Raw genomic sequence first — 24,410 nt, forward strand, 5'->3', positions numbered from 1 at the left:
TGCTCGAGTGGGGTCGAAGCGCCATCTATAAATAGGCCAGTCCGTTGGTTATTACGGGGCCCCTCCTATATTCACCGGCTACAGGTTCTTCAGTCGCGATTCATGAGAATCGCGACCGGTGCGCCCTTCTATGTGAGAAACGTCGATCTCCACCACGACCTGGAGCTCCCTACCATAGCCCAATGGATGAAGTTGGCGTCCACACGCCACTTTGACAAGGCTAAACACCATCCCAATCCGCTGGTGCGTAATAGCATCAACTATTACCCCTTCCCGACAAAAAAGGCCCGCAGGAGGCCCCGACACATACTAACGGATCCGGATGATCCAATTACCGTAGCAAACGATAAATTAAAAGCCGCCCGCGTGGCCAAAAATAATAAAAACAGCCAATCACAGATTAGGGTAAAAAACCGCCTTTACCGGGGAAGGCGAGGACCTTTACTTCGCACTTCGCTCACTCCAGTGAGCTTCCGTCCTGCCCTTCAGGCGATTGACCGCCCCGCGACGGCCCAAGCCGAGGTTCGAGTCTCACAAGAGACGCCCTTGCGCTAGCCGCGGGACAAAACGCCATTCTGGCCGAGCTAAGCTCGCCAAAACAGCCCGAGCTGAGCTGTAAAGGCCCTTAAGGCCAACAGCGAGATTCCATTCAAAAAAAAAATTGTTACGGGGCCTTTTTGAGGTGGAGACGGATCGAGTTGGATCCCTGAGTTTTTGTCGCTAGATTGGTGCATTGAACTCGCTGCTCGGTCTTAAAACTTATAATTTATTATTAAATAACTACCATAAAATATCAGTGTATCATCAGTGTAAATAAAATATTGTGAAAACTACTTTAGGTTGTTTTGGTTTATGTTGATTGGTCCTTATTTGGGTAAAATAAAACTTCCTAATAATTCGTTGAGAAGAGGTGAAGATGGAATGTGGAATATCTTTAATTTTTAAAAACTGTAGATTTATATACAAAAATTATCCTACCTGGCCACTAGTGGTAAACATGTGGTACCAAGATGCGAAGGGTGCGTAGACAATAAAATCGAGGCGCGGCAAAAAGTTGTCCTAACGGTAACGCAATTAACTGTTCTTTTCAGAACAAATTATTGTTTCATGACGACACGTACTAATCACCTACAGGATTCCCCCTCTAGCGAAGCGTACCGGCAGGCGTATAACGCGGCCTCGGCGAGTTGTTCTTGTAGGTATTGAGGTGTTCCCAGTGTCTTGTTGTTTCAGGTTGTTGTCATCTTGATGTTTCAGGGTGTTGTCATTTTGATGTTTCAGGCTATTTGATGGTTCATGTAGTTCGCTCGCACTTGATATGTTTTGCTTGTTGCAGGTACTCGTTGTTGTATCAGTAGGCACATCTTGCTCGGCGATAGTGTAGGCAGGTTTGAGTCTGTCGATAGAGATATTCATTTCACGGTTAGGTAACTGCAGCGTGAATATCTTGCTGTCTCGTTTCAGTACGCGATAGGGTCCGTCGTAGGGTGCTTGTAATGGCTTCTTTACGGCGTCTATGCGTACGAATACGTATTCACATGTTTGCAGGTCGCGGTGAACGAATATGGGTTTTGTGTTGCTGTGTGGTTGACTCGGCATTGGTTGCAAGTTACGTATTGCGTCGCGCAGCTGATCGATGTAGCCAGAGTCCATGATGACGTCATTGCGGGTCGTTGATAAGAAATCACCGGGTAAGCGTATGTTGCATCCGTAGGTAAGTTGGGCGGCGCTTACGCCGGTGTCACTTCGCATAGCGGCGCGTAATCCGAGTAGGACGGTTGGTAGCTCGTTGATCCAGCTTCTTGCGGTCTGTAGTCTTGCTTTTAATGCGGCTTTAAGGACACGGTGCCATCGTTCGATGATACCGTTACACTGTGCGTGGTATGAAGTTGTACGCGTTTTTTCGATTCCTAGTAAGCGAGAAAGAGATGCAAATACTCTGCTTTCAAATTGGCGTCCTTGGTCCGTTGTTATTGTTACAGGACAACCGAAACGGGAAATCCAACCTTCGTATACCGCTTTGGCGACGTCTTCAGCTGATATTTCGTATAATGGGTATGCTTCGGGCCATCTTGTTGCTCTGTCGATCATTGTCACGAGGTATCGATGACCGCTGGCCGCGGTAGGTAGCGGACCAACGATATCAATGTGAACGTGTTCGAATCGTTCGGTTGGTGAAAAAATTGATAATCGACTTGATGTGTGGCGTTGTATTTTGGCGCGCTGACACTGTAGGCATACTTTTGCCCACTTGCCGACGTCTGCGTTCATTGAGGGCCAAAAGTAACGTTGCGTAATTAATTTTCTCGTAGTCTTGATTCCAGGGTGGCTAACGTTATGTACTGCGTTGAATGCGGTACGTCGGTATTCTTCTGGTAGGTACGGACGTAACTGTGAGGTTGAAGTTTCGCAGTGTAATTTGATATTTGAGACGGGCAGGTTGACTTTCTTGAAACATAAGTTGCTCTGTAGACTGAGTGCTTTAATGGTATCGCTATCGCGCTCTTGAGCTTCTGCAAGTAGATTGTAGTCGATCGGCGATGGACAGGTGATAGCTTCGACACGTGATAATGCATCTGCGGCTGCATTTTGAGATCCACTGATGTGTCGTATATCAGTGGTAAATTCGCTGATATAAAGTAGCTGTCGGGTGCGTCTCGGTGATTCGCTGTTTGTATTTGTTTTTGTGTAAGCGAAAGTTAGCGGCTTGTGGTCGGTGAATATTATTATTTCTCGTCCCTCGAACATTTTGCGGAAATGTTTGACAGCCATGTAGATGGCGAGTAGCTCTCGATCGTAGGTACTGTAGCAAGTCTGTGCGTCGGTGAATTTCTTCGAGAAATAGCCGAGTGGTTGCCATGACTTGTTGATAAATTGGTTGAGTGCGGCACCAGCTGTTTTGTCGCTAGCGTCGCTGAATATAGCAAGTGTCGCCTGGTGAGACGGATGAGCAAGTAAAGCGGCTTTTTTTATGCTCTCTTTACATGCTTCATAAGCTTGCGTTGATTCAGTGGTCCAGTCGATCTTAGTTTTGTCACGCTTCTTGACGTTGTGCAGGTAGGTATTTAAAGGCGCTTGTATGGTGGCGGCATCTTTGATATTTTCACGGTAAAAGTTTATCATACCGAGAAAACGTCGTAGTTCTTCTACGGTTTGTGGTTTTGGAAAGTCTGTAATAGCTTGTACCTTCTCTTGGGGTGGCTGTATTCCTTCCGCTGTGACTTGGTGACCGAGGAATTTCACAGTTGGCTGGCCGAAAACACATTTTGATGGGTTGATGGTGATGCCGTATTCTTCTAGTCGCTGTAATACGATGCGTAGATGTTTTCGGTGCTCTTCCTCGTCGATTGATGCTATGAGTATATCATCAACGAAAGGAAATACGAAGTCGAGTTCGCGCAGTACTTCATGAATAAAGCGTTGGAAAGTCTGTCCGGCGTTCTTTAGACCAGGACACATGCGCGGAAACTCGAAAAGACCAAAAGGTGTGATGATGGCGGTTTTCTCCACATCTTGCTCGCTGACTGGCAGTTGTTGGTACGCGCGATTGAGGTCGAGTGTGGAGAAAATTTTTTTTTTTTTTTTTTTTTTGAGAATGGAATCTCGCTGTTGGCCTTAAGGGCCTTTACAGCTCAGCTCGGGCTGTTTTGGCGAGCGTAGCTCGGCCAGAATGGCGTTTTATCCCGCGGCTAGCGCAAGGGCGTCTCCTGTGAGACTCGAACCTCGGCTTGGGCCGTCGCGGGGCGGTCAATCGCCTGAAGGGCAGGACGGAAGCTCGCTGGAGTGAGCGAAGTGCGAAGTAAAGGTCCTCGCCTTCCCCGGTGAAGACGGTTTTTTACCCTAATCTGTGATTGGCTATTTTTATTATTGGCCGCGCGGGCGGCATTTAATTTATTGTTTGCTACAGTAATTGGATCGTCCGGATCCGTTAGTATGTGTCGGGGCCTCCTACGAGCCTTTTTTGTCGGGAAGGGGTAATAGTTGATGCTATTACGCACCAGCGGATTGGGATGGTGTTTAGCCTTGTCAAAGTGGCGTGTGGACGCCAACTTCATCCATTGGGCTATGGTAGGGAGCTCCAGGTCATGGTGGAGATCGACGTTTCTCACATAGAAGGGCGCACCGGTCGCGATTCTCATGAATCGCGACTGAAGCACCTGTAGTCGGTGTATATAGGAGGGGGCACAATGCGCAAAGACTACGCTAGCGTATGTCATGCACGGTCGGATGCAGGCCTTGTACAGGGTGACCTTGTGTCTTAGAGACATTTGACTCCTTTTATTTAGGAGGAAATGAAGGCGAGAGAGGACAAAATGTGCCTTCTTGCGAACGGCGGCTATGTGCTTTCGGAAAGACATGCCGCTATCGAGCGTGACTCCTAGATATTTAACGGACTTTTGCCATGGAATGGCTTGCCCGTATAGGGTTACCTCTGTCTTGAGGTGAAATTTATCCCTAGCGATAGCACCGGGGTTGCCCCTGGCAAAGAGAACTGCTACGCTTTTCTCGGGATTTATTTGGAAGCCCCATTTCCGAAACCATTCGCCTAACGACGTGGTAGCGGTCTGGAGTCTGTCCACAATGACACCTCTATCTTTATGGGTGGTATAGAGAGCGGTGTCATCGGCATAGAGGGCTAGCTCCACATTGGGAGCCCTAGGGATGTCGCCGGTATACAGCGTGAACAGAAGGGGCGAGAGGACCGAGCCCTGAGGGACTCCGGCCATGATGGGGCGAGGAGACGATAACGTTCCTTCTACGCGATAGCGCATTGAGCGGTCGGACAAGAAGTCGTGTACGATACGCACGAGTCTTAGTGGCACATTAAGGTGGTAGAGCTTGTAAACCAAGCCGTTGTGCCAGACCTTGTCGAAAGCTTTCGCTATGTCGAAGAAGAGCGCACCCGTGGCTCTCGGTTTCAGGGAGCTATTCATCCCGGAGAGGATGTGCTCCGTGATTCGATGGACTTGATGAACGCACGAGTGGGCCGGCCTGAAGCCAAACTGCTCATCGGGAATGAGCCCCTTATCTAGGGCAAAGTCTAGGAGGCGCTTTTTAAGTACCTTCTCGTAAAGCTTGCTAAGCGTATTGAGAAGGCTGATAGGGCGGTAACTGGTGGGGTTGTTACGGGGTTTGCCTGGTTTGTGAATACCAATGACAATGGCCTCTTTCCACTGCGCCGGGAAGGTGCAGTTTTCAAGGAGGCAATTGAAAATGGACACTAGTAGGCATATCAGATGGGGCGGGAGGCACCGGAGGACCTTGTTCGAGATGGCGTCGAGACCTGGAGATTTACGAGGCAGTGAACTCTTTATTAGAGTTTTGACCTCGGCGATCGACGTAGGAGGGAGCGGCTCGGGAGGGAGGGGCAGTGCTACGATGCGTTCGACCTCGCGGTTCACGTGTTCGACGTGCGCCGGGTCGCTATGATCGAGATACGGGGTGCACTGCTCCACTAGGTTGACGGCTAAGCACTCGGCTTTTTCGTCGTCGTCGAATGCGTCAGGCAGATTTGGACGCTTGAGAGGGGGCATGGACGCCACCGCGTCGGTTTTTAGGGAACGCGCGAGAGACCAATAGGCCGTGTGCGAAGGTGACAATTCGCTGGTAAGACGGTCCCAGCGTTCGTTTCTAATTTCCCGCATGCGCTCTTTGACTCGGCGCTGCGAGGCGCGGAGTTCTCTGCGGTTTTCGTCGGTCGGTGCTCTGGCGAAGGCGCGAGTCGCCGCGTTCTTCTCGGTCAATAGACGCCTCGCGTCCGGGGGAAGCTCCCAGCGTTGAGCGAACTCATCTGGGACCTTCCGGGACGACTCGGCGACCTTGGTCTGAATGTGATTAGTGACCGAGGAGATCGCGTCTAACGCGTGAGCGGACGAGACTAAATTGTCGGGGACATTTGGGAGGGCAGAGGTGTCGGCGGGCTTGAGGGCCTCGTCTAACTTCTGCCAGTCGACAATGGACTTGAACCTCTTCTCTCGAGTGTTAGGAGAGCCGAATTCAAAGTGAACCGGGAAGTGATCCGAGTCTAACTCGTGTAACGTCTCTACGCTTCGCGGCTGTAGTGCCACGTTACGTAAAACCGCTACGTCTATGACGTCCGTTGAGAGAAGGCCGTTGCCTGTTATGCCACGGCGAGTCGGTTGTATGGGGGCAATGACGTTGAAATTGAGCACGTCTATAAGCCTATTGAGGGCTAACCCATTAGGGTTTTGTTTTGAACTATTCCAGTCCCCGTGTTTGCTATTGAGATCCCCGACTAATAAGACCGAGGGGCCCATCGCAAACAGGGTTCTGAGATCGCTCTCTAGTATGTCCTTGGCGGGAGGGAGGTACACCGACGCGATAATAGTCGGCTGATGGCCGGTCATGGCTACGCGCAACACAGAGCACTCTATGTTGGTAAGGGAGGGCGGGTCTAACGGCGAGCAGTGAAGCGCTCGTCTATAATAAATGAGCGTACCGCCTTTCGCCGTAGGTCGGTCGTTTCGCACTACGTTGTAATTTGCGAATCTGGGAGCGCGAACGCTGGGCTTGAGGAAAGATTCCTGTACTAGGAAAATATCTATTTGGTGGCGAACGAGGAAATCTCGAACCAAATCTGCCTGCGGCTTGAAACCGTTTGCATTGAAAGTCACCACGGACATTGATCGAGCCTTGATCCTAGACGTGGTCGTAGCTATTGCGGTGTGGTGGAGTCTGCAAATTGTCGCACGGACTTAAGGAGCTGGACGTGCTCGATTACAAGTTGCTTCTTGTCTTCCGCGTTGTTGGCGGATTTGAAAGCCTCGGAGAAGGCGACAAGAGCGTCTATGTCTAGCGCGTCTACGATACTAAACGCGAGATTTAAGGCGTCGCGGACCTTTTCTGATTCCGCGGCGGCCTCCGCCGTGTGGCTGAGGGCTTTAGCCGGAGGGCTCACCTTGCGTGTGGGCCTCTCCGTTATGACGGGGGTCGGCGCCGGCGCCTGGGAAGGCTTTACGGCTGCCGATTTTGTTGGCAGAGGCGGGAAGGCCTCTGACGTGAGCTGGGGAGGGCCCTCCGTAACGGGGGGCTTGGTCCAGGCACTATTCCTAGGAGGTGGGGCCGGCGCGTACGTGGGCTTTGCTCCCGCGCCGCGACGGACCGCATCGCGCCCCGCCGTGCGCCCAGACGCCGGCTTATGCGCCTTGGGGGCACGAGGGCACCCGCTATAATTCGCTGGGTGGCCCTGTTGCCCGCAAAGCACGCACGCCGGTGGCTCAGCGCACGGAAGCGTTCTTTTGCAGTCCGCCGTGCCGTGGTCGCCTAGGCACTTTACGCACCGTGCCCTAGCGAAACAGTTACGGGCCGCATGCCCGTAGAGTTGACAGCGGTGACACTGTCGTGTGAAGGAGTGTTTGAGGGGGGTTTCAACCCTCAGCCCCGAGAGCTTGCAACACTCTCTCAGGCTAAATATCTTTTTCCCACTCGGGGTGGGATCGAGGACAACGAGTACCATGTCGTACTCTTCTTTGGTTGTTCTCTTGAGCATGCGGAATACATCCCTTACGGGGTATCCCTGCTCAGTGAGGTCCGATTGGACTATCCCGGAGTCTATCTCCTTTGGGATGCCCTTAATGACTACCCTTAGGACGCGCTCCTCGGGTAGGGGGAAGGTGTGGCCACCGATACCTTCAGAGCGAAGGTATGAAGTTAGAAAGCGGTGGTGATCAGATGAAAAGACCTGAACGCAAAGGTTATCCCTTAGCGTTCGGGCCTTGTAATTTATCGACTTTGTGTCGAGAATTTTTGATAGGGCCGGCCAGGCGCCCTTGTCCCTAACGTATACGGGCGGGGGGGTTTTAATGCGGTCCGCGGGGGCGGGGGGCGCAGGTTTTCCCGATAAGAGGGAACTAAGATCCCTCTTCGGAGGGTTGGCGGCTTGAGTGGGCCTTTTGGCGGGGGGACCGCCGTTGGCCGAACGCTTCTTCTTCCGGCCGACGGTTTGAAAGCCGTCGCTCTCGGAAGATGAATTTTGTGCGGCTTCCTCGGCCGCTAACGCCGGAGTGGATTGGGTCGACATGACCGATGACGGGCGTGAATTTAAACCCGTCTCCTCATCGCTGGCGCTTCCCACTTCAGGGAGTGGTGAGCGCGAGCGCGAGCGAGGGCGGGTAACGAGTTTCGATGCCTTCGCGGAGGCATTTTTCTTCGCCTTACGCGGCGACGGCGATGGGGAACGCGGCGAATTCGCGGTTTCGGACTCTTGGAAAGCCCGTAGAGCGTCTGGATAACGCTGTTGAAAAAAGAGCAGCATTTTGCTCATGTCAGGGGGTGGATCCCCGGACGCCATTCTGATGGCGGGAAGCCAACAGTTTGACGGCGGGTGTGTACCTAGTTGCCTAAGTGTGGTGAGTACCTAAGCTAATGGTTTGCCCTAATATGTGGTGTGTCTCCGCTGGTGATAGCGGAGGTGAGGTTTGTCACCGACCTAACCAGCCCGTAGGAGATTGGGTATAAGAGCCCCTACGGATGTGACAGGACCCGTCCAACAGTGGACCTGTGTTTAGCCGGTTGCTAGAGAGTAGTTGGCGTACCTACTCCCCAATACGTGCCTACTAGGAGGCCCGGCCGTGCACAGGACTTGGAGGAAGCGGAGGGGCTGTTACGCGCCTTGAAAAAGGCACGGTGTATGCACCCCGGACAAAAACACTCCCGCACAAGGCGTTAACCCACAGATAACCGTTTGGCACCGTTAGGTGGCTATCTGAGGGCCGCAGGTAAACCCGCGTTCATAAAATGCAGCCTTCAACCCGATGTCCAAACACCGAAGACGCGAAGCGACCAATGAGAGGGCGGCAGGCAGCAAGGCAGCGATCGGGCTGACCAATGAGAGGGCAGCAGGCAGCAAGCAGCAAGGCAGCGGTCGGACAGCGCGTGCGCACTGTACAGCGGCAAGCGGCGATGACTCACTCGGAGCGAGCGAGATGGCACTACAGCACTGATGACTCACACGGAGAGAGCACTGGAGCAGACGTCCGCACGGGTCGGCGGTCCAATATATGAGAAAATTTATTTCCCTGCGAGTTGGTATGTGAAATCACGTATGCGTGGTATGGGATACCGATCGGGCTTGGTTATGGCGTTGAGTCTTCGGTAATCGCCACACACGCGTAGGTCTCCATTCTTCTTTGGCACGACGTGAAGAGGTGATGCCCAAGGGCTTTTGCTTGGTCTGCATAACCCTTGATCGATCATGTTTTGGAATTCTTTCCTGACCATTTCATAACGATGCGGTGCAATGGGGCGTGGCTTGCAGTGAAGGGGCGGTCCATTTGTTTCAATGAAGTGTTCAACGGAATGTTTGGGACTAAGCTTCTCTGCTAGAATGCTGTGGTAATTTTGCTCAATGTCAATACTACGAACTGTAGGTATGTCTGCAGTACTGAGTTGAGCGTTTGTTACCAGCTTTGTTTTCCCGTCGATCAGTCTTCTGTTTTTTACGTCGACAATGAGGTGGTGGTGCTGCAAGAAATCTGCTCCCAGGATTGCCTTAGACACATCTGCTACGACGAATTTCCATGTGTATGGTCTTCGGAGGTTAAGATCAAGTTGGAGTGACTTCTCTCCGTATGTTGGAATGACCGTGTTGTTGGCGGCGTAGAGTTGAAATGGCAGTGGTTTTTCACGTGAGCCTTTTGTCTTTGGTAGCACGGAGATATTGGCTCCTGTGTCGACCAAAAAGGTAAGTTTCGTTACCCTGTCGGTAACGAAAAGGCGGTGTGATGATTCGGTAACGCCGGTTCCCGCCGCGGCCAGCGTTACTTTTAGTTTTCCGACTGATTTATGGGCTTGAAACTGCATGGTGGTGCGCATTTCTTCGCGTCCATACCATAGCGATGATGGTAATAGCAGTACGGCATTGGAGATTTTTTCCGGCTTCGATCTTCCATCTGTGACTCTCGTCGGTTTTCGTTGCGCTTTGTTGATGCGTTCCGCGAGCGTGATTGTAAATGGTGGCGAGAACGACTGTTGCGGTAGTTGTCGCGCGGTTGTACTCGTAGCTCGGCAACTTCCAAAGACAACCTTCTTATTTCACCGATGAGGGTGTCGATGGTTGGTTGTTCTGGAATTGGTGGCGATGCTACAGGTGTGAAAGGCGTTGCGACGGCAGCGATGTGTTGCGACGGCGTGTGGACTTCCGTCATCTTGTCCGCGAGCAAGGTCAGGTCGTCAAGCGTCGTTTTGATTTTAAACGCTTCGCTGACGGCTAGCACGGAACGAATGTGTGGCGGCAGATGCTCGAGCCACATCATTTTGATGGTGCTCTCGGGAAATTTGTCCTTGTTAAGCTGCTTCATTTGCCTCATCAGCTGGCTGGGTTTCTGGTCTCCAAGCTCAACTTGCGACAGTAGCTTCTTCGTTTGTGCGCTGTTAGATTCTTCGTATAGCGATATTAAACGGTCTTTAATGGTGTTGTAGTAATCTGCTTCCGGCGGCGAGCAAATGAGATCAGCGATGTTTTGGATATCTTGCTTTTCAAGCTGTGCGATGACCATCTGGGCGAGCTGGGCCTGGCTTCGTTTCAGATCGGCGGTTGCTGCTTCGAAACTGCAGAACCAGAGGAGCGGCTGGTCGCGCCAGAATGGTGGCATACGGAGCGACAGTGAGATACCGGAGACTTCTTGGCTCGACGGTTGTGATGAAACTTGACGCTCTGCACCGGAATTTTCTGTGTTCGTCATCTTCAATTTTCTTAGTGTTCTTCTCGGGGTCACCACTTTAGGGAGTTTTGGTTTATGTTGATTGGTCCTTATTTGGGTAAAATAAAACTTCCTGATAATTCGTTGAGAAGAGGTGAAGATGGAATGTGGAATGTTTTTAATTTTTAAAAACTGTAGATTTTTATACAAAAATTATCCTACCTGGCCACTAGTGGTAAACATGTGGTACCAAGATGCGAAGGGTGCGTAGACAATAAAATCGAGGCGCGGCAAAAAGTTGTCCTAACGGTAACGCAATTAACTGTTCTTTTCAGAACAAATTATTGTTTCATGACGACACGTACTAATCACCTACACTACAATCGTCGTGTTTTGTGCTCGCGCTTTACGCTCATGACGCCCACCAAATCTGCAACCACTGTTGATGACGTCACTGGGGAAGGTGTTTCTCCGACATATATTTATTGGATTTCGGGTCTTTGTATAATTTTAAGTTTCTTGTATAACAATTTTAGATTGGCCCGTTGCAACGACCCGACTATACAACGTCGCGAGGACTGTGTTGGTGTGTTCATGCGTCGCGTGTTCGTGACCAAAATGAAAATTCGGCCTGGACCCAACGAGACATTCCCTTCTATGCTAGTGCCGCGAGTTTGGTAATATAATTATGAAAGGCAATTGTCAGTTTTATAACATTTATTACGAGGCCTTTTTTTAAGAATACAATTGGATATCATAGTTAAATATTAACCTTTTCTACATAAACATTTCATAACCATATCCTATCCTGCTCAATTGTGACTTTTGTATTTCCTATTATTTTGTATTGCATCGTAATTCATGAATCTGTGAGATTAGCTTTTTAGTTTATTTTATTATTTTAGATTAAGGTAAGTGATTCTATAGTTTTATTTTATAAATATATGCACTTATGCACAATTCAATTTATTCAATTAACTATGCAAAAGTTCACGCTTTTTATAAACTATTTCAATAAAAATATATTTGAACAAATATAAAAGACCAACAACGCACTCGCGAGCCCTCTAGTATTGAGAGTGTGCATAGGCGGCAGTATCACTTAACCGTGTGAGCCTCCTGCCCGTTTGCCCCCTGTTCTATAAAAAAAACACTACTACTTTCAGGGCGAATCCGAAACGGTTTAATTTTGACAATATCAGAGATGCTTTGCTGACTCTATTCGAAGTTCTATCCTTCAAGGGATGGTTGGATGTACGTGATGTGTTAATCAAAGCGTTGGGACCAGTAAGTATTAAATAATTAAACATTGTAGGGAATATGTGTTATGCGTTTTTTCTCTCTATAGAACGATAGAATACAGAAGAACTCAGGATCTTAAGTCATTCGAAAGTCTTTAAAGCTAAGAGAATTTAAAGAATTGGGAAAGTATCCATGGAATCGCTGGTTCAGTTAGGATCCTAACAGTATATTGTGTTTGATATGATCAAGGAACAATATAAGTGATGCTGTTTTAGATGCATTATATATTTTAGTAGTGTTGGCCTAGTGGTTTCAGCGTGCCACTCTCATCCCTGAGGTCGTAGGTTCAATCCCGCCAGTGCACCAATGGACTTTCTTTTTATGTGCGCATTTAACATTCGCTCGAACGGGGAAGGAAAACATCCTGTGGAAACCGGCTTGCCTTTAAACCCAAAAAGTCGGCGGCGTACATCAGGCACAGAAGGCTGATCACCTACTTGCCTATTAGATTAACAAATTATCATGTAACAGATATAGAAATCTGAGGCCCAGACCTAAAAAGGTTGTAGCGCCATTGATTTTTTAAAAATATATTTTAGTAAAAGTTAAATCAGTGATTTGAGTGGTAAATACTTATCACTAGGGTCGTAAAGTTTGGTAAAAATAATTTCAGGTTCACGCAATATACATTCACGTATATATTTTCCTGGGCTGTATGATTGGTCTGACATTATTTGTGGGTGTGGTCATCGCTAATTATTCTGAAAATAAAGGGACAGCCTTGCTGACCGTCGACCAGAGGAGATGGTAAGTCTATGTATAACATAAATATAGCTCTGTAGGTACTTATATTATACAATGAATGAAATGTAAAATTTACATTATGGGCCGATAGCTGGCCATGCGTGATACTCTTGAACGGGTGCTTCTTGTGGTGACTGGTCGGACTTGAATCAGTGTATGCGATGCGTCGTGTATGATGTTAGTTATTTCGACTATATATTTGCTGTTGTTCCCACGAAAATGTAAGTGCGTGCTCCTATTTCACCATGCGGATAGTGATAGAGGATCGATGACAATCTAAGACAAATCTTTGTTTTTAATTAATTAATTATTTATTACTTAGGATGTCATGTGGAACATGGTGTAATAGATTTGATTTATTATTTGTGTTCACAGGTGTGACCTAAAGAAGAGATTGAAAATTGCACAGCCCCTGCATTTGCCGCCTCGACCTGACGGTAGAAAAGTGCGAGCTTTCGCGTATGACGTCACACAAAATCTTACCTTCAAACGAGTTATTGCTATCGTCGTGCTTATTAATAGCGGCCTATTAGCTGTTACCGTAAGTGATGTTTTTATAAGTAATTCTAAACCTTGATTATTTACGGTATAAACAACCAATAACTGAACTTTTTCTTTCCTTTTTTTGTTATTATAGATTTTAATGAAGTAATCATATAATTCTACTGTTAATTGTGATTTTATATTGTGTATTTCTTTATCCTTACCTTTATTATCTGGAATTTATCACCAGTGGCGTAGCAAAGGAGGCGGTGGGGGCGTTCCGCACCTAGTGTGACCTTTTTTGGGGTGACACCCACCCGGTCTCTCAACTTTAAGAACAATGTACAAACAAACAAAAAATCGCTAGCCTAAAAAATTCTTTATTAGGGATTCCTCCACTAGCACTAGCTCAGCTCTATGTAAAATTCGGGGATTCCCGCAAAAGAGCTTGACGCTGTCGTGGGGGATTCCCCGTCCTATACTCGCAATCTATGACGTCTCAGTTGCAACATTTCTCATTTGTTTCGTGAAGTGTGTGTCCTTTGTCATATGAAAATTATTGCTTTTTACTTTTGATGGGGTGACACCACCAACTTCTGCACCGAATGCCACCTAACGTAGCTACGCCACTGGATATCACTTGTTAGCGATGATTCCGTCGCGTCCCTAATCATTGATATTACTTGTTTTATGTGTCCTATTAATGTCTTGATAAATACGTGTACGGATTTCAGTGGTCCCGTCACTCCTCGAATACAGAACGCTTAGCCCTGACATCCGCTCTGCTAACTTTAGTGTTCGTAGTAGAAGTCCTCCTAAAGACCATAGCCTTTACGCCGCGTGGCTATTGGCAGAGCCGTCGCAATAGATACGACCTACTTGTAACGGTTGCTGGGTGCATATGGATATTCATGCATTTTACACTTAAGGTAATTCTTATTATTTTTTATGTTAATCGTGATTGTCGTGTATTTTAGAATAGATAGATTATAACTTATACGATACGAGTTTCGTACGTCAAAAACGTACAGGAACGTACGGTTTGACGTACAGGAATCTACGTCAACTATCTAAATACAGATAACACAACTTTCTCTACAGCTGTGATACTTTTGACATTCAACACCTTTTATCTTCAGCCACCGTGACCACGCAACGTCGAAAAAAATTAAATGTAAAATTATGTAAAATAATTATAAGTTTATAATAATACAAATAGCTTTAATCCGGTTAAAAAAATTGTTTTCTTTCAATGTGTAAAAGCTATGTTAACCAAAGACAATACTATGTACAGGAATCTAATCAAATCAAAATATAATTTATTAGTAACTTACACTTATGAATGAAAAATTATCATTCTAAGTTCACTGCCAGTTCTCAAAGGGCGTAGAACGGACAAGAAACACTGGCAATAAAACTCTGCGTCACGCTTTTAAATGGGATCGCATTTTTTACAAAATGTTTGTATGTATGTAGGGCTAAGCCCTTAGCCACACAACGCACAAGTTTCAGGTCTTTGTTTAGAATAATTTTATTATTAGTAGTAAAATTCGGGACTAAAGCTAGCCATGTTCCAAGCATTATTATTTATTACGATTACACAAAAAAATTAAATCGAAAAGATTTCATTTATATTGATTGCTTTCTTTACTATATTTTTAACAGACTTAAAAAAGCACGTACCTTGTGGTATGTGCGTATGTGAAGTTGTTAGCATTTGATAATATTTGAGATCAATTTGGGCTTCCAAACGGGACGCTTCTTTTTGAATAATAAAGTTGTTTGCCTAGTGTGTTCATCGCGACTCCGAGGTTTTAGGTTCGAATCCCGACTGTGAACCAGTAGGCTTTCTATATGCACATTTATACTCTACGGTGAAGGAAAACATCGTCAGGAAACTGACATGTCTTGATCCAAAAATATCGACGGCACGTGAATGGCACAGAAGGATGATCACCTACTAGCCTATTAAAAAAAAAAATAATCACGAAACAGATATAAAAATCAAAGGCTACAAGCGTTATAACAATAAAATATAAATGTATTTATTATAACATCATTTTCTACCTTTACCGTTACACAGAACGACCTATCCTATTTCGTGGGTTTTATGGTGGTGATATTGCGTTTCTTCACCATCACCGGCAAACACACCACTCTCAAGATGCTGATGCTCACCGTCGGTGTTAGCGTCTGCAAGAGTTTCTTCATCATCTTTGGGATGTTTCTGCTGGTTTTCTTCTATGCCTTAGCTGGAACTATCGTCTTTGGCAACGTCAAGTATGGAGAAGGTATCGGAAGGTTCGTGGTTTGAATAATATGTATGTTTTATATATATTAAAGGTCTTCTGGAAAAAAACTAGTACAAGGAATAATTTTCTGATGAGAAATTAATTTGTCCTAAACTTCCTAGGGTAATCAATGTCAATATTTGACAATCAAGCTCGATCTATCTCATATCCAAGGTGTTCATATACCTACTAACATATAATAAAACCGGTCGGATAATTGATTTTTGTAATAACTGTATTCTGACATTTCGAGTCAACTCATAGCGCCAACTCGAATGTCACTTTTGACGTACGGAAGTCCTTTCTAAGTCTATCGACATTATGATGTACAGCTAATAACATTTTTAGATGCATTTTACCGTATTATGAAATTTTTAGTCGACACTCAGCGCTAAGAGTGACTCCTGACGTTTGGCGTACGGAACGTCTTTCCTAAGTCTATCGACATTATGATGTACAGCTAATAACATTTTTAGATGCATTTTATGACACGTAGCGCAAAGAACGACCCGAATGTAACTTACGACGTACGAAAATCATTTCTAAGTTAATATTATGAAGGACATCTAATAACATTTGCGGCTTTTTTAAAGCAAAGAACTCGATTTATTTCAGACGAGCGAACTTCAACTCGCCAATTCACAGCGTGGCAATGCTCTTCCGTATAGTAACAGGAGAAGATTGGAACAAAATTATGCACGATTGCATGGTGGCGCCACCTTACTGTACCCCCGCTGATAATTATTGGGAAACCGATTGTGGCAATTTCACGGCTTCACTGGCGTACTTTTGCACTTTTTACGTTATTATCACGTATATTGTCCTCAATTTGCTGGTCGGTAAGTGTCAAAGGGATGCAGGGATGTGACTAACCGCTAATATGACTGTATGCCAAAACCTTTCTGACACACGGAAGTCTAATTTGGCGTTTAGTTTGACTAAATCTTATTAAGTATGTATTACGTTTACTGACTCAGGCGCAATCAGGCAGTTAAGGCCGGTATCGCACTCGCGAGCCCTCTGGCATTGAGTGTCCATGGGCGGCGAAATCAGGTGAGCCTCTTGCCCGTTTGCCCCCTATTTTGTAAAAAAATAGTATTTTTTTCTTGTTTATGGCTTTTATTTATGCCAACTGGGCACAAGCGCCGCGTATTGTGCTGACTCAAAATGTTTACAAATGACATTGACACTTAACACTTAACTGATGTTTAATAGATTGCATTGTTTATTATTATTATTTATAACACGTGTAATACATATTCGCAAGATCTTTTTTTAATTTTTAAAATTCCATGTATTTTAATGCGTCGAACAAAGCATTTGACAATTAACACAATTTATTAATAATATTGCTAGTCTTATTTGCTTTGATAAGAGAAAATAATCCAAATTCCTCATTCAAACTCTTTATAGTCGTCGTATTCGTAATTTTTATTTATAAATAATTAAATTTTCAATATTCACAGCTATTATAATGGAAAACTTTTCGTTATTTTATTCGAATGAGGAAGATGCATTGCTGTCATACGCCGATATCAGAAACTTCCAGAATACCTGGAACATTGTAGATGTACACCAAAAAGGCGTAATACCAGTGAGAAAAGTGAGTTTATTCGTGATGATGTATCTGATTTTTATATCCTTAATAGGCATAAGTAATGTTCACACAATTTGTTTAATAAATGTAATATAACCTCATTACTACATTATTTTAAAATTATTAATAAAAAACATGAGAAATCTTGTCAAATTGTCAATTAAGTAGTGTTTTTTCTCATATAACATTACAAAATTGCTCGTTTTTTCGAAGAGGGTTAAACAAAAACCTTTATAAATTATTAAACGTAAAGGAAACACTGCGAGTGTAGAATTTAATATTTTACGAACATTTATTAGATGATTTTCGACAGATTTTAACATTCCTTTGTAAATGTTCAGGTAAAGTTCATCCTTCGGCTACTAAAAGGTCGTTTAGAGTGTGATACTCATAAGGAGCGACTTTTATTCAAATATATGTGCTACGAGCTCGAAAGGCTGCATAACGGGGAAGATGTTACCTTCCATGACGTCATCAAGTCAGTATATATGTGTTATCATTATTCATTTATTTTATTTCCTTATTTCCCTATTTTTATAGTAACTTAATACTAATACAGTAGAAAACTTAATATAAAAATTAAACTAAAAAAATAATAAACGTCATGGTATGAATTTTCATACAAATTTTCTTTTATAAATTCTGAATAGAAATTTTATTCATATAAATATTAAACTCGGAACATAGATAATATAATTAAAACTAGAAAACATAAAACCTCAACATTTTTATGACTAATTATAAATAATGCAATTCTTGTTAATTCAGCCAGTGTGCAACTAAATCTGTCTCACTCTCACATGCTCTGGGTGCGCAAGACACGCGTAAATGGCGCGAAATTCTCTAAGTAAATTTGTACGCGCTCGAGGCACTGAAAGCAATTGCAGCCGCGTACCTCGCCGAGAGTGATTATTATATTAACAAGACCCTCTTATTTGTTAAAGCATCATATTGCTTTTATGTATCAGACCATAATTCGTAAACAGACTTCATCTGTACCACTTCCTAAAAACAAAATTATCACTAACATTTAAACACTCACTTACTAAAAATCTCAAAGAATATCTTGTCGACCTGTCCTATGCTGATACAGAAAATATTCTTATCGTCCAAAAATAGTTTAAATATTAATTTGTGTTATATAGAAATCATCAAGGTAAATACAGTTGACATGTTAAAAGGAAGAGACTGGCTGCCCACAATACAGGGAATCCTAGTGTGGGGGACATTGCAGTTTACTTTACCTAATATCCTATAGGTTATACACAGTATACATACTGTGTACAATAAAGTTTTTCTTAGTATTGTCTCTTTTGGTCACCGTAATTATGTAAATAATTATAAGTTTATAATAATAATACATAGCTTCAAAAAGTGTTTTCTTTCTATTATTTTTATTTTATTGTAATAACAGTATTTTATCAGGTTTTGAAAATTATACTATTTGACGTAGTCTGTTGGCAACAGTCTTAATACAAGCTACAGCGAAATTTAACGTTATATATAAAAAGTGTTAACGTTTACGTTTTTACATATTCTGTACCCATGGTAATATTTATTTTACTTATCCATCAAAGGATACCTAAATATTATTTTATACAGAATCTTACTTTTATTTATCAATTTATTCAGCTTTTGAAAACATGAAGGTTTAATTTTCTGTTCTCTTAAAATTACATATCGAGACTTTCTTACTTTCACAAAACCACTTAGGTATAGTAAGTTGGCTATTCATAGTTATTATTACAGGGGATTTATATATTGATTAAACATATTTTTAGTTGTATCCAGTAACATGAACAAGTTTTAGTAACAATTTTTTTTATTTACTATACTTTTACACACTTCTCATCCAAGACTTCTTTACTTACACTGTTAATTTTTACTATTATTATTACATTATTTTTCTGTTTTTACGTCTGAGGCGCAAACTTACTGATGTGGTATCAGTCACATTGACCAGCGCTGTGGAACATGTCTACTCTACAATATAATGCTGAGCCAGGGTCAGTTACAACCACAACACACACACATTACACACACATTACACACTTACAAAATGTACCTTAATTTTCTTGTTTTTATTATTATTATTTTATAAGTTTCAGTGTGTGTCTCTTGTTAATTATAAATGTTATATTTATGTCGATATCTATGTAGCTAAAATAATTACAATTCTCAGCTATGTCCCGTATATCGAAAACGTATTGGACGTCAAACCCGAAGACCCATGTCGAGTCGAGTCTCTTCTATATCTTGAAATATTAAACTTTTCAAATATTCTATTAGTTATTTTGAGTATGTATTTGCGTGTTGTTCCCACGAGAATGTAAGCGAGTGCTCCTACACTGTGCCTCCTGCGATAGAGGATCGTTGTTTTAAATTTATTTTTTATTATTATTAATAAACTACTTAAGAAGTCATGTGGAACATGGTGTTATGGTTGCAGCTCCTTACAAACATTGTGTAATTCCAAAAACTTGGCGATTAAAAAGACTAACAGCGGGATTGCCAGTCTCTTCTCTACCGTTCTACACCCTTGATTTGAGAATTGGCAGTAAATGTAAAATTAGAAGCATTCAATATGTATTTATTTTTTTACGTTCGTAAGTGTACATTACCTATATGGATAAATGACTTTGACTTTCACAGCCAAATTAAAATTTGAAATACATTTTATGTTAGTTTTTTTTCTAGTATTTATACCAAAAATTCATATTTTAGTATGTTGTCATATCGCACGGTGGACATACGGAAATCTTTGCAAATGGAAGAGCTACTCGCTCGGGAGGAATTTGAATTTTTGATAGAAGAAGAAGTCGCCAAGCAGACAATTCGCACTTGGCTAGAAGGCTGTCTAAAGAAGATAAGAGCTAATACTAGCGTAAGAAACATTGTATATCTATTTATTCACAAAAACTATTCACTATAGTACTAAACCAATACGATAATGTAGAAAACAAAACAAAAAAATATATGTAATATTAAATACATAAGATACACAATATCGCTACTGTGCGAACATATAAAGATGATAGTAAGGAAGTAGCGAGTAATTTATATTAGACATTCCAGCAGCAAGTGGGTCGTATGCGCATTAATTCGGCCCATTGATACTAACTCGGCGCTTTCGTATAATGCGGCGCTGTATAATGTAAACAATTTTGTGTATTTATTACATTAACATATTTTAACTCTTACATAGTACAGCTAGAAATTTCGAATTGGTATATAATAGTAATAATATTGAAAAATATATTTCGTATTTTAAAACCTTTAATCAAGCAGAATTGGTTTTTGTGGTTGGGTTGGGCTTTCGTAATAATCATGCCGCGCTACGTGTTTTATTTCTGATCGTATTATTTAATTCCTATGGTAATTATCTTATATCTATTCTATAACAACGGATTTCGTGATTAACACTTTGATGAGGGGAACGCTTAAACCGATAATTGTTATTTATGTATTATCTGCCATGTGTTGATAGCAGTATTGGCCTAGTGGCTTCAGCGTGTGATACTCATCCCTGAGGTCGTAGGTCCAATCCCTGGCTGTCCACCAATGGCCTTTTTCCTATGTGCGCATTTAATATTAACATTCGCTCGAACGGTGAAGGAAAACATTGTGAGGAAACCGGCTTGCCTTAGACCCAAAACGTCGACGATGTGTCGCAGGAACAAGAGCCTGATCACCTACTTGCCTATTAGATCGAATTATCATGAAATTTACAGAAATTTGAGACTAAGACCTAAAAAGGTGTATATGAATTGGCCAAATAGCAATTGTAGTATTTCTTACATAACTTTTCAGAAACAACAAACAAGCCTCATAGCGGGTTTGCGCAAAACAAATGAACAATTGCTCGACTTACCAAACGAAAAAGCTGAAAAGGAGAAGTCTGATACAGAAGCCCAAGTAAGTTGACTTAACATTATTAGAGACAGATGATTATGAATGTTTTCCAAGACAAAAGATTTTTCAGGAAATAGCAACAAGCACCGGGCGGACAGAAATAACCGAGTCGACTTCCCAACCTATTATATCAAGTAAGTTACATAGCTACAATATTTCTTATTTACGCACATAATACTACTGAAACCTTGACGTATGTCAGGCACAGAAGGCAACTATTTGCCTTTTAAATAAAAAATAAATAAAAGTATAGTATAAATAGTAAAAGTTTATGGCCACTAATTTAAGCACAAATTTTTATATAAATACTTTTAATAACATTTTATGCATAATCTCTGATTTACACTACCACTGCGAATTATTTAAATTATGTACACGTACATATATATGTATATACGTTTAGTTCAGCAATAGTGGTCCCAAAGTCATGTATACAATACTTTGGTAATTTGTAATAAATTTGCGTAAACGACTCTTTCTACATATTCAAATCATATTAGGCTTTTGATTTTTTATAGCTTTATTAATATTCTGTATTGGCTTGACTGGAGCATGTGACTCTCTTCCTGAAGTTATAGTTCGAACTACGATAGTCAAGAAATAGAATTTTATTTTATGTGAGCCAGTAACGTTCGCTCGTACTAAAGAAAACTGGCATGCCTAAGGCACAAAGTATGTGTCGCAGAAACATTGTCTGTTTTTCTATTATGTAATACATAAATGTGAGGTAAAGACTGTGGGTGACATTCAGAAATGGGACTTAGCGCGAATGACCATATCTAATAAAATTTTGACGAACTGCAGTCGGAAGTTAATTTTCGTTTCTGAATTATTATACCCCTAAAGATAGCGCTAGATGTTTTTTTATTATTATAGACATTGCAACATCACTGGATTCCCAACCTAAGCGGCCTTCAACTAAGAACCAATTAAAAAGAACTGGATTGCCCTCTGTTACTATACCGAGGTGAGTCTATGCCCATGGGAACTGTGATTATAACTTGGGTTAGTATTTGTTATACTCTAATAAATGATGATAACAAAATAGTCTATGGAGCCGTTCAAGAATTACGTAAGTATATTACAGATTTAGTGCAATTTATTCGTCTTGTCAGCAAAAGTAAGGAAAGCTCTCAAAAATAATAGTAATTAAACGTATTAATTTTTTTGTAGGAATCCTCGAAAACGCATTTCGTTTTCAAGCATAGACAATGTGCGGGTAATATGTGTAAAAAAGTAAATAACTACTGTTGATGTTATCACCAAATAAGAGAATCAATTTCCCCAACTGGCTCCATTTCTCTATATCTTGAGCATTCTCCTGAAACTTCTTTAACCTCGACCGTGCATGAGAGCGACCCCTCTTTTTTTCTTGGTGGCCTATATCTAAAAAAATATATATATATATACATAAGCCATTGTATATGTATATATATACAAAATTTTCTTTAAAAGTACACGCAAGTACAGCAGAGTAATAATTTAAATTTTATAGGCCAGAAAGTCCTATCAAGAAGTACCTTCAGCCAACACTAAGTGATCCACATCCCGCTATAAACAAGAAACCAACACGTAAGTAAAAAAAATTGCTAAATGAATACCGATTTTATGCTTTTTAAATTGACGTGGAATGTTAAAATACCGAAATAATAGTTTCTGGTTTGATAAGTTCTACACCCTTCTAAAAAAAGGATGTATCTAGTGAATTCATAAATGTGTTCTTCTTGCGTCAAAAGGGACATTGCGACTTAAAACAATAATTTGAGTCAATACCAATATTTTTTTGGAGACAATTCTCATTTATTGTTCTTAACTCACAGATAACAAATATCAAATATTATGTTTATGTAACAAATGCTTGTTAACGCGAGACACTTCTAAAGAACTAATGTACGAACATTTATTAATTCTACAAAAATGTTTGGTTTATGAAGTAAAATATAAAATAATCAAAGAAATAGTAATAATAAATTATTTACAGCGCCAGTTAAAACCACCCGAAGCGGTGTATCAGTAATTGCAACTGGCTTAAGTGCGAGCACGTACCCTCGCGAACAAGCAGCTATCACGCACGTAGTATCGTGGTGGAATAACGCACTAACCGATCGGAATATGCCGTGCGACTAGCGCCCGCGTATACGTCGCGTACGTACGAGGTCGCCCGCTGCTTTAATGCATAGCGCTCGGCTGTTTTGAATTGACAGTTTCTAGATGATATCAACTAGAAATATTGCCAGTAAAAGTGTTTGTTTAGTGGCTACAGATCACATCAGCGAATCAGTATGCCTTTTACCGGATATTTTTGGATGGTATCAAAGCTAGATTTTATCAATAATTGTATTGTGGATAAACATCAATTTGATGTATGGACTATATTACCCGTTTAACGATTTCGGAAGTACCTTGAAAGAAACGCGATTGAAATCTTAGAAATATCATAGAATAATGTAAACTTTAGTGGTGTTTGTGATCTTGGAGCAATGGCCATCATTTCTTAATTTCTCTTTTATTTTGCTAATAATATACATCTTTTGTACAATACATATGTTGTAAATAAAATGCGACTCTGCCTCGAGATTTTCATTTTGCGATTCTTATATTGATAATTATAATACATTGTCAGTAGAAGAACTTAAAACAAAGGAGTATTCTAATGAAAGCGTTATGCATTCCAAGCCAGGCATCCCGCACGACCTGGCCTATATGAAAAGAATCATGCCGTCTACTTGTGAATGCCTGCTCCCCTATGTATTTCACATTTAGATAATAGATTTCATTACAAATGAACTCCTAATAAAGTTTGTGGTGTTCTGAGCCGCCTACAAAGGTTTTTTACTCCCAATTATGAGTATGCAAACTATCCCAATATCAAAAGTATATGTCAGTGGGTCAGCGTTGGTGTGTATTGCCCCGATATTTAACATTCATTAGTAGTAAATATACATAAACTGTTGCTAATACTTGACGTCTTAAATCATATTATCTGTAGGTGGTAAAAATATTTTGTATTTTGTTTACGTATGTGCCAAGGAGCGTTCGTAGATATTTAATTCATTGTGTTACCACATAAAATATTTAACATGTTGTTTTAAGATGGTTCAGATAACCATTATAAGTCTGTGCCCTTTATATTATAGATAAGTATATACTATTTATTAATGTTGGGTATTAGTTTTGTGTTATAGTTAAATGCTAATTCTGATGTACACATTTCGATTCGATCCGTCAATCAATGGCCAAATCGTTTTATACCTTTTTTCCCTAATCATTGACTAAACATTATTAGTTACAGACTCGGTACTATCTTGTACGTGGAGTAACGTTTAATAATAGACCGATAGAACCTAAATCTATGTATTCATTTAGTAGCAACGTCGCAATACAGAGCGCGATGTTCCCATTTAACAAGCAACATGACGT

General features: G+C 42.1%; 1 protein-coding gene across 2 annotated transcripts in view; it reads left to right on the forward strand.

Moving 5' to 3' along the window:
- LOC123711760 (sodium leak channel non-selective protein) overlaps window positions 1–23,565 on the forward strand; it is a 37,088-nt gene extending 13,523 nt beyond the window's left edge. For both annotated transcript variants that reach the window (XM_045664510.1, XM_045664511.1), the window contains exons 21-35: window positions 11,198–11,338; window positions 11,828–11,948; window positions 12,577–12,710; window positions 13,083–13,248; window positions 13,925–14,119; window positions 15,274–15,491; window positions 16,097–16,320; window positions 16,948–17,084; window positions 17,420–17,556; window positions 19,803–19,962; window positions 20,889–20,993; window positions 21,061–21,124; window positions 21,867–21,957; window positions 22,486–22,562; window positions 22,972–23,565. In XM_045664510.1, the coding sequence (XP_045520466.1) occupies window positions 11,198–11,338; window positions 11,828–11,948; window positions 12,577–12,710; window positions 13,083–13,248; window positions 13,925–14,119; window positions 15,274–15,491; window positions 16,097–16,320; window positions 16,948–17,084; window positions 17,420–17,556; window positions 19,803–19,962; window positions 20,889–20,993; window positions 21,061–21,124; window positions 21,867–21,957; window positions 22,486–22,562; window positions 22,972–23,117 (2,116 nt within the window). In that variant the 3' untranslated portion in view covers window positions 23,118–23,565. The remainder of the gene's footprint in view (window positions 1–11,197; window positions 11,339–11,827; window positions 11,949–12,576; window positions 12,711–13,082; window positions 13,249–13,924; window positions 14,120–15,273; window positions 15,492–16,096; window positions 16,321–16,947; window positions 17,085–17,419; window positions 17,557–19,802; window positions 19,963–20,888; window positions 20,994–21,060; window positions 21,125–21,866; window positions 21,958–22,485; window positions 22,563–22,971) is intronic.
- Window positions 23,566–24,410: the final 845 nt, after the last annotated feature.

Source organism: Pieris brassicae, chromosome 7, assembly GCF_905147105.1.
Source record: "Pieris brassicae chromosome 7, ilPieBrab1.1, whole genome shotgun sequence".
NCBI classification, from domain to species: domain Eukaryota; kingdom Metazoa; phylum Arthropoda; class Insecta; order Lepidoptera; family Pieridae; genus Pieris; species Pieris brassicae.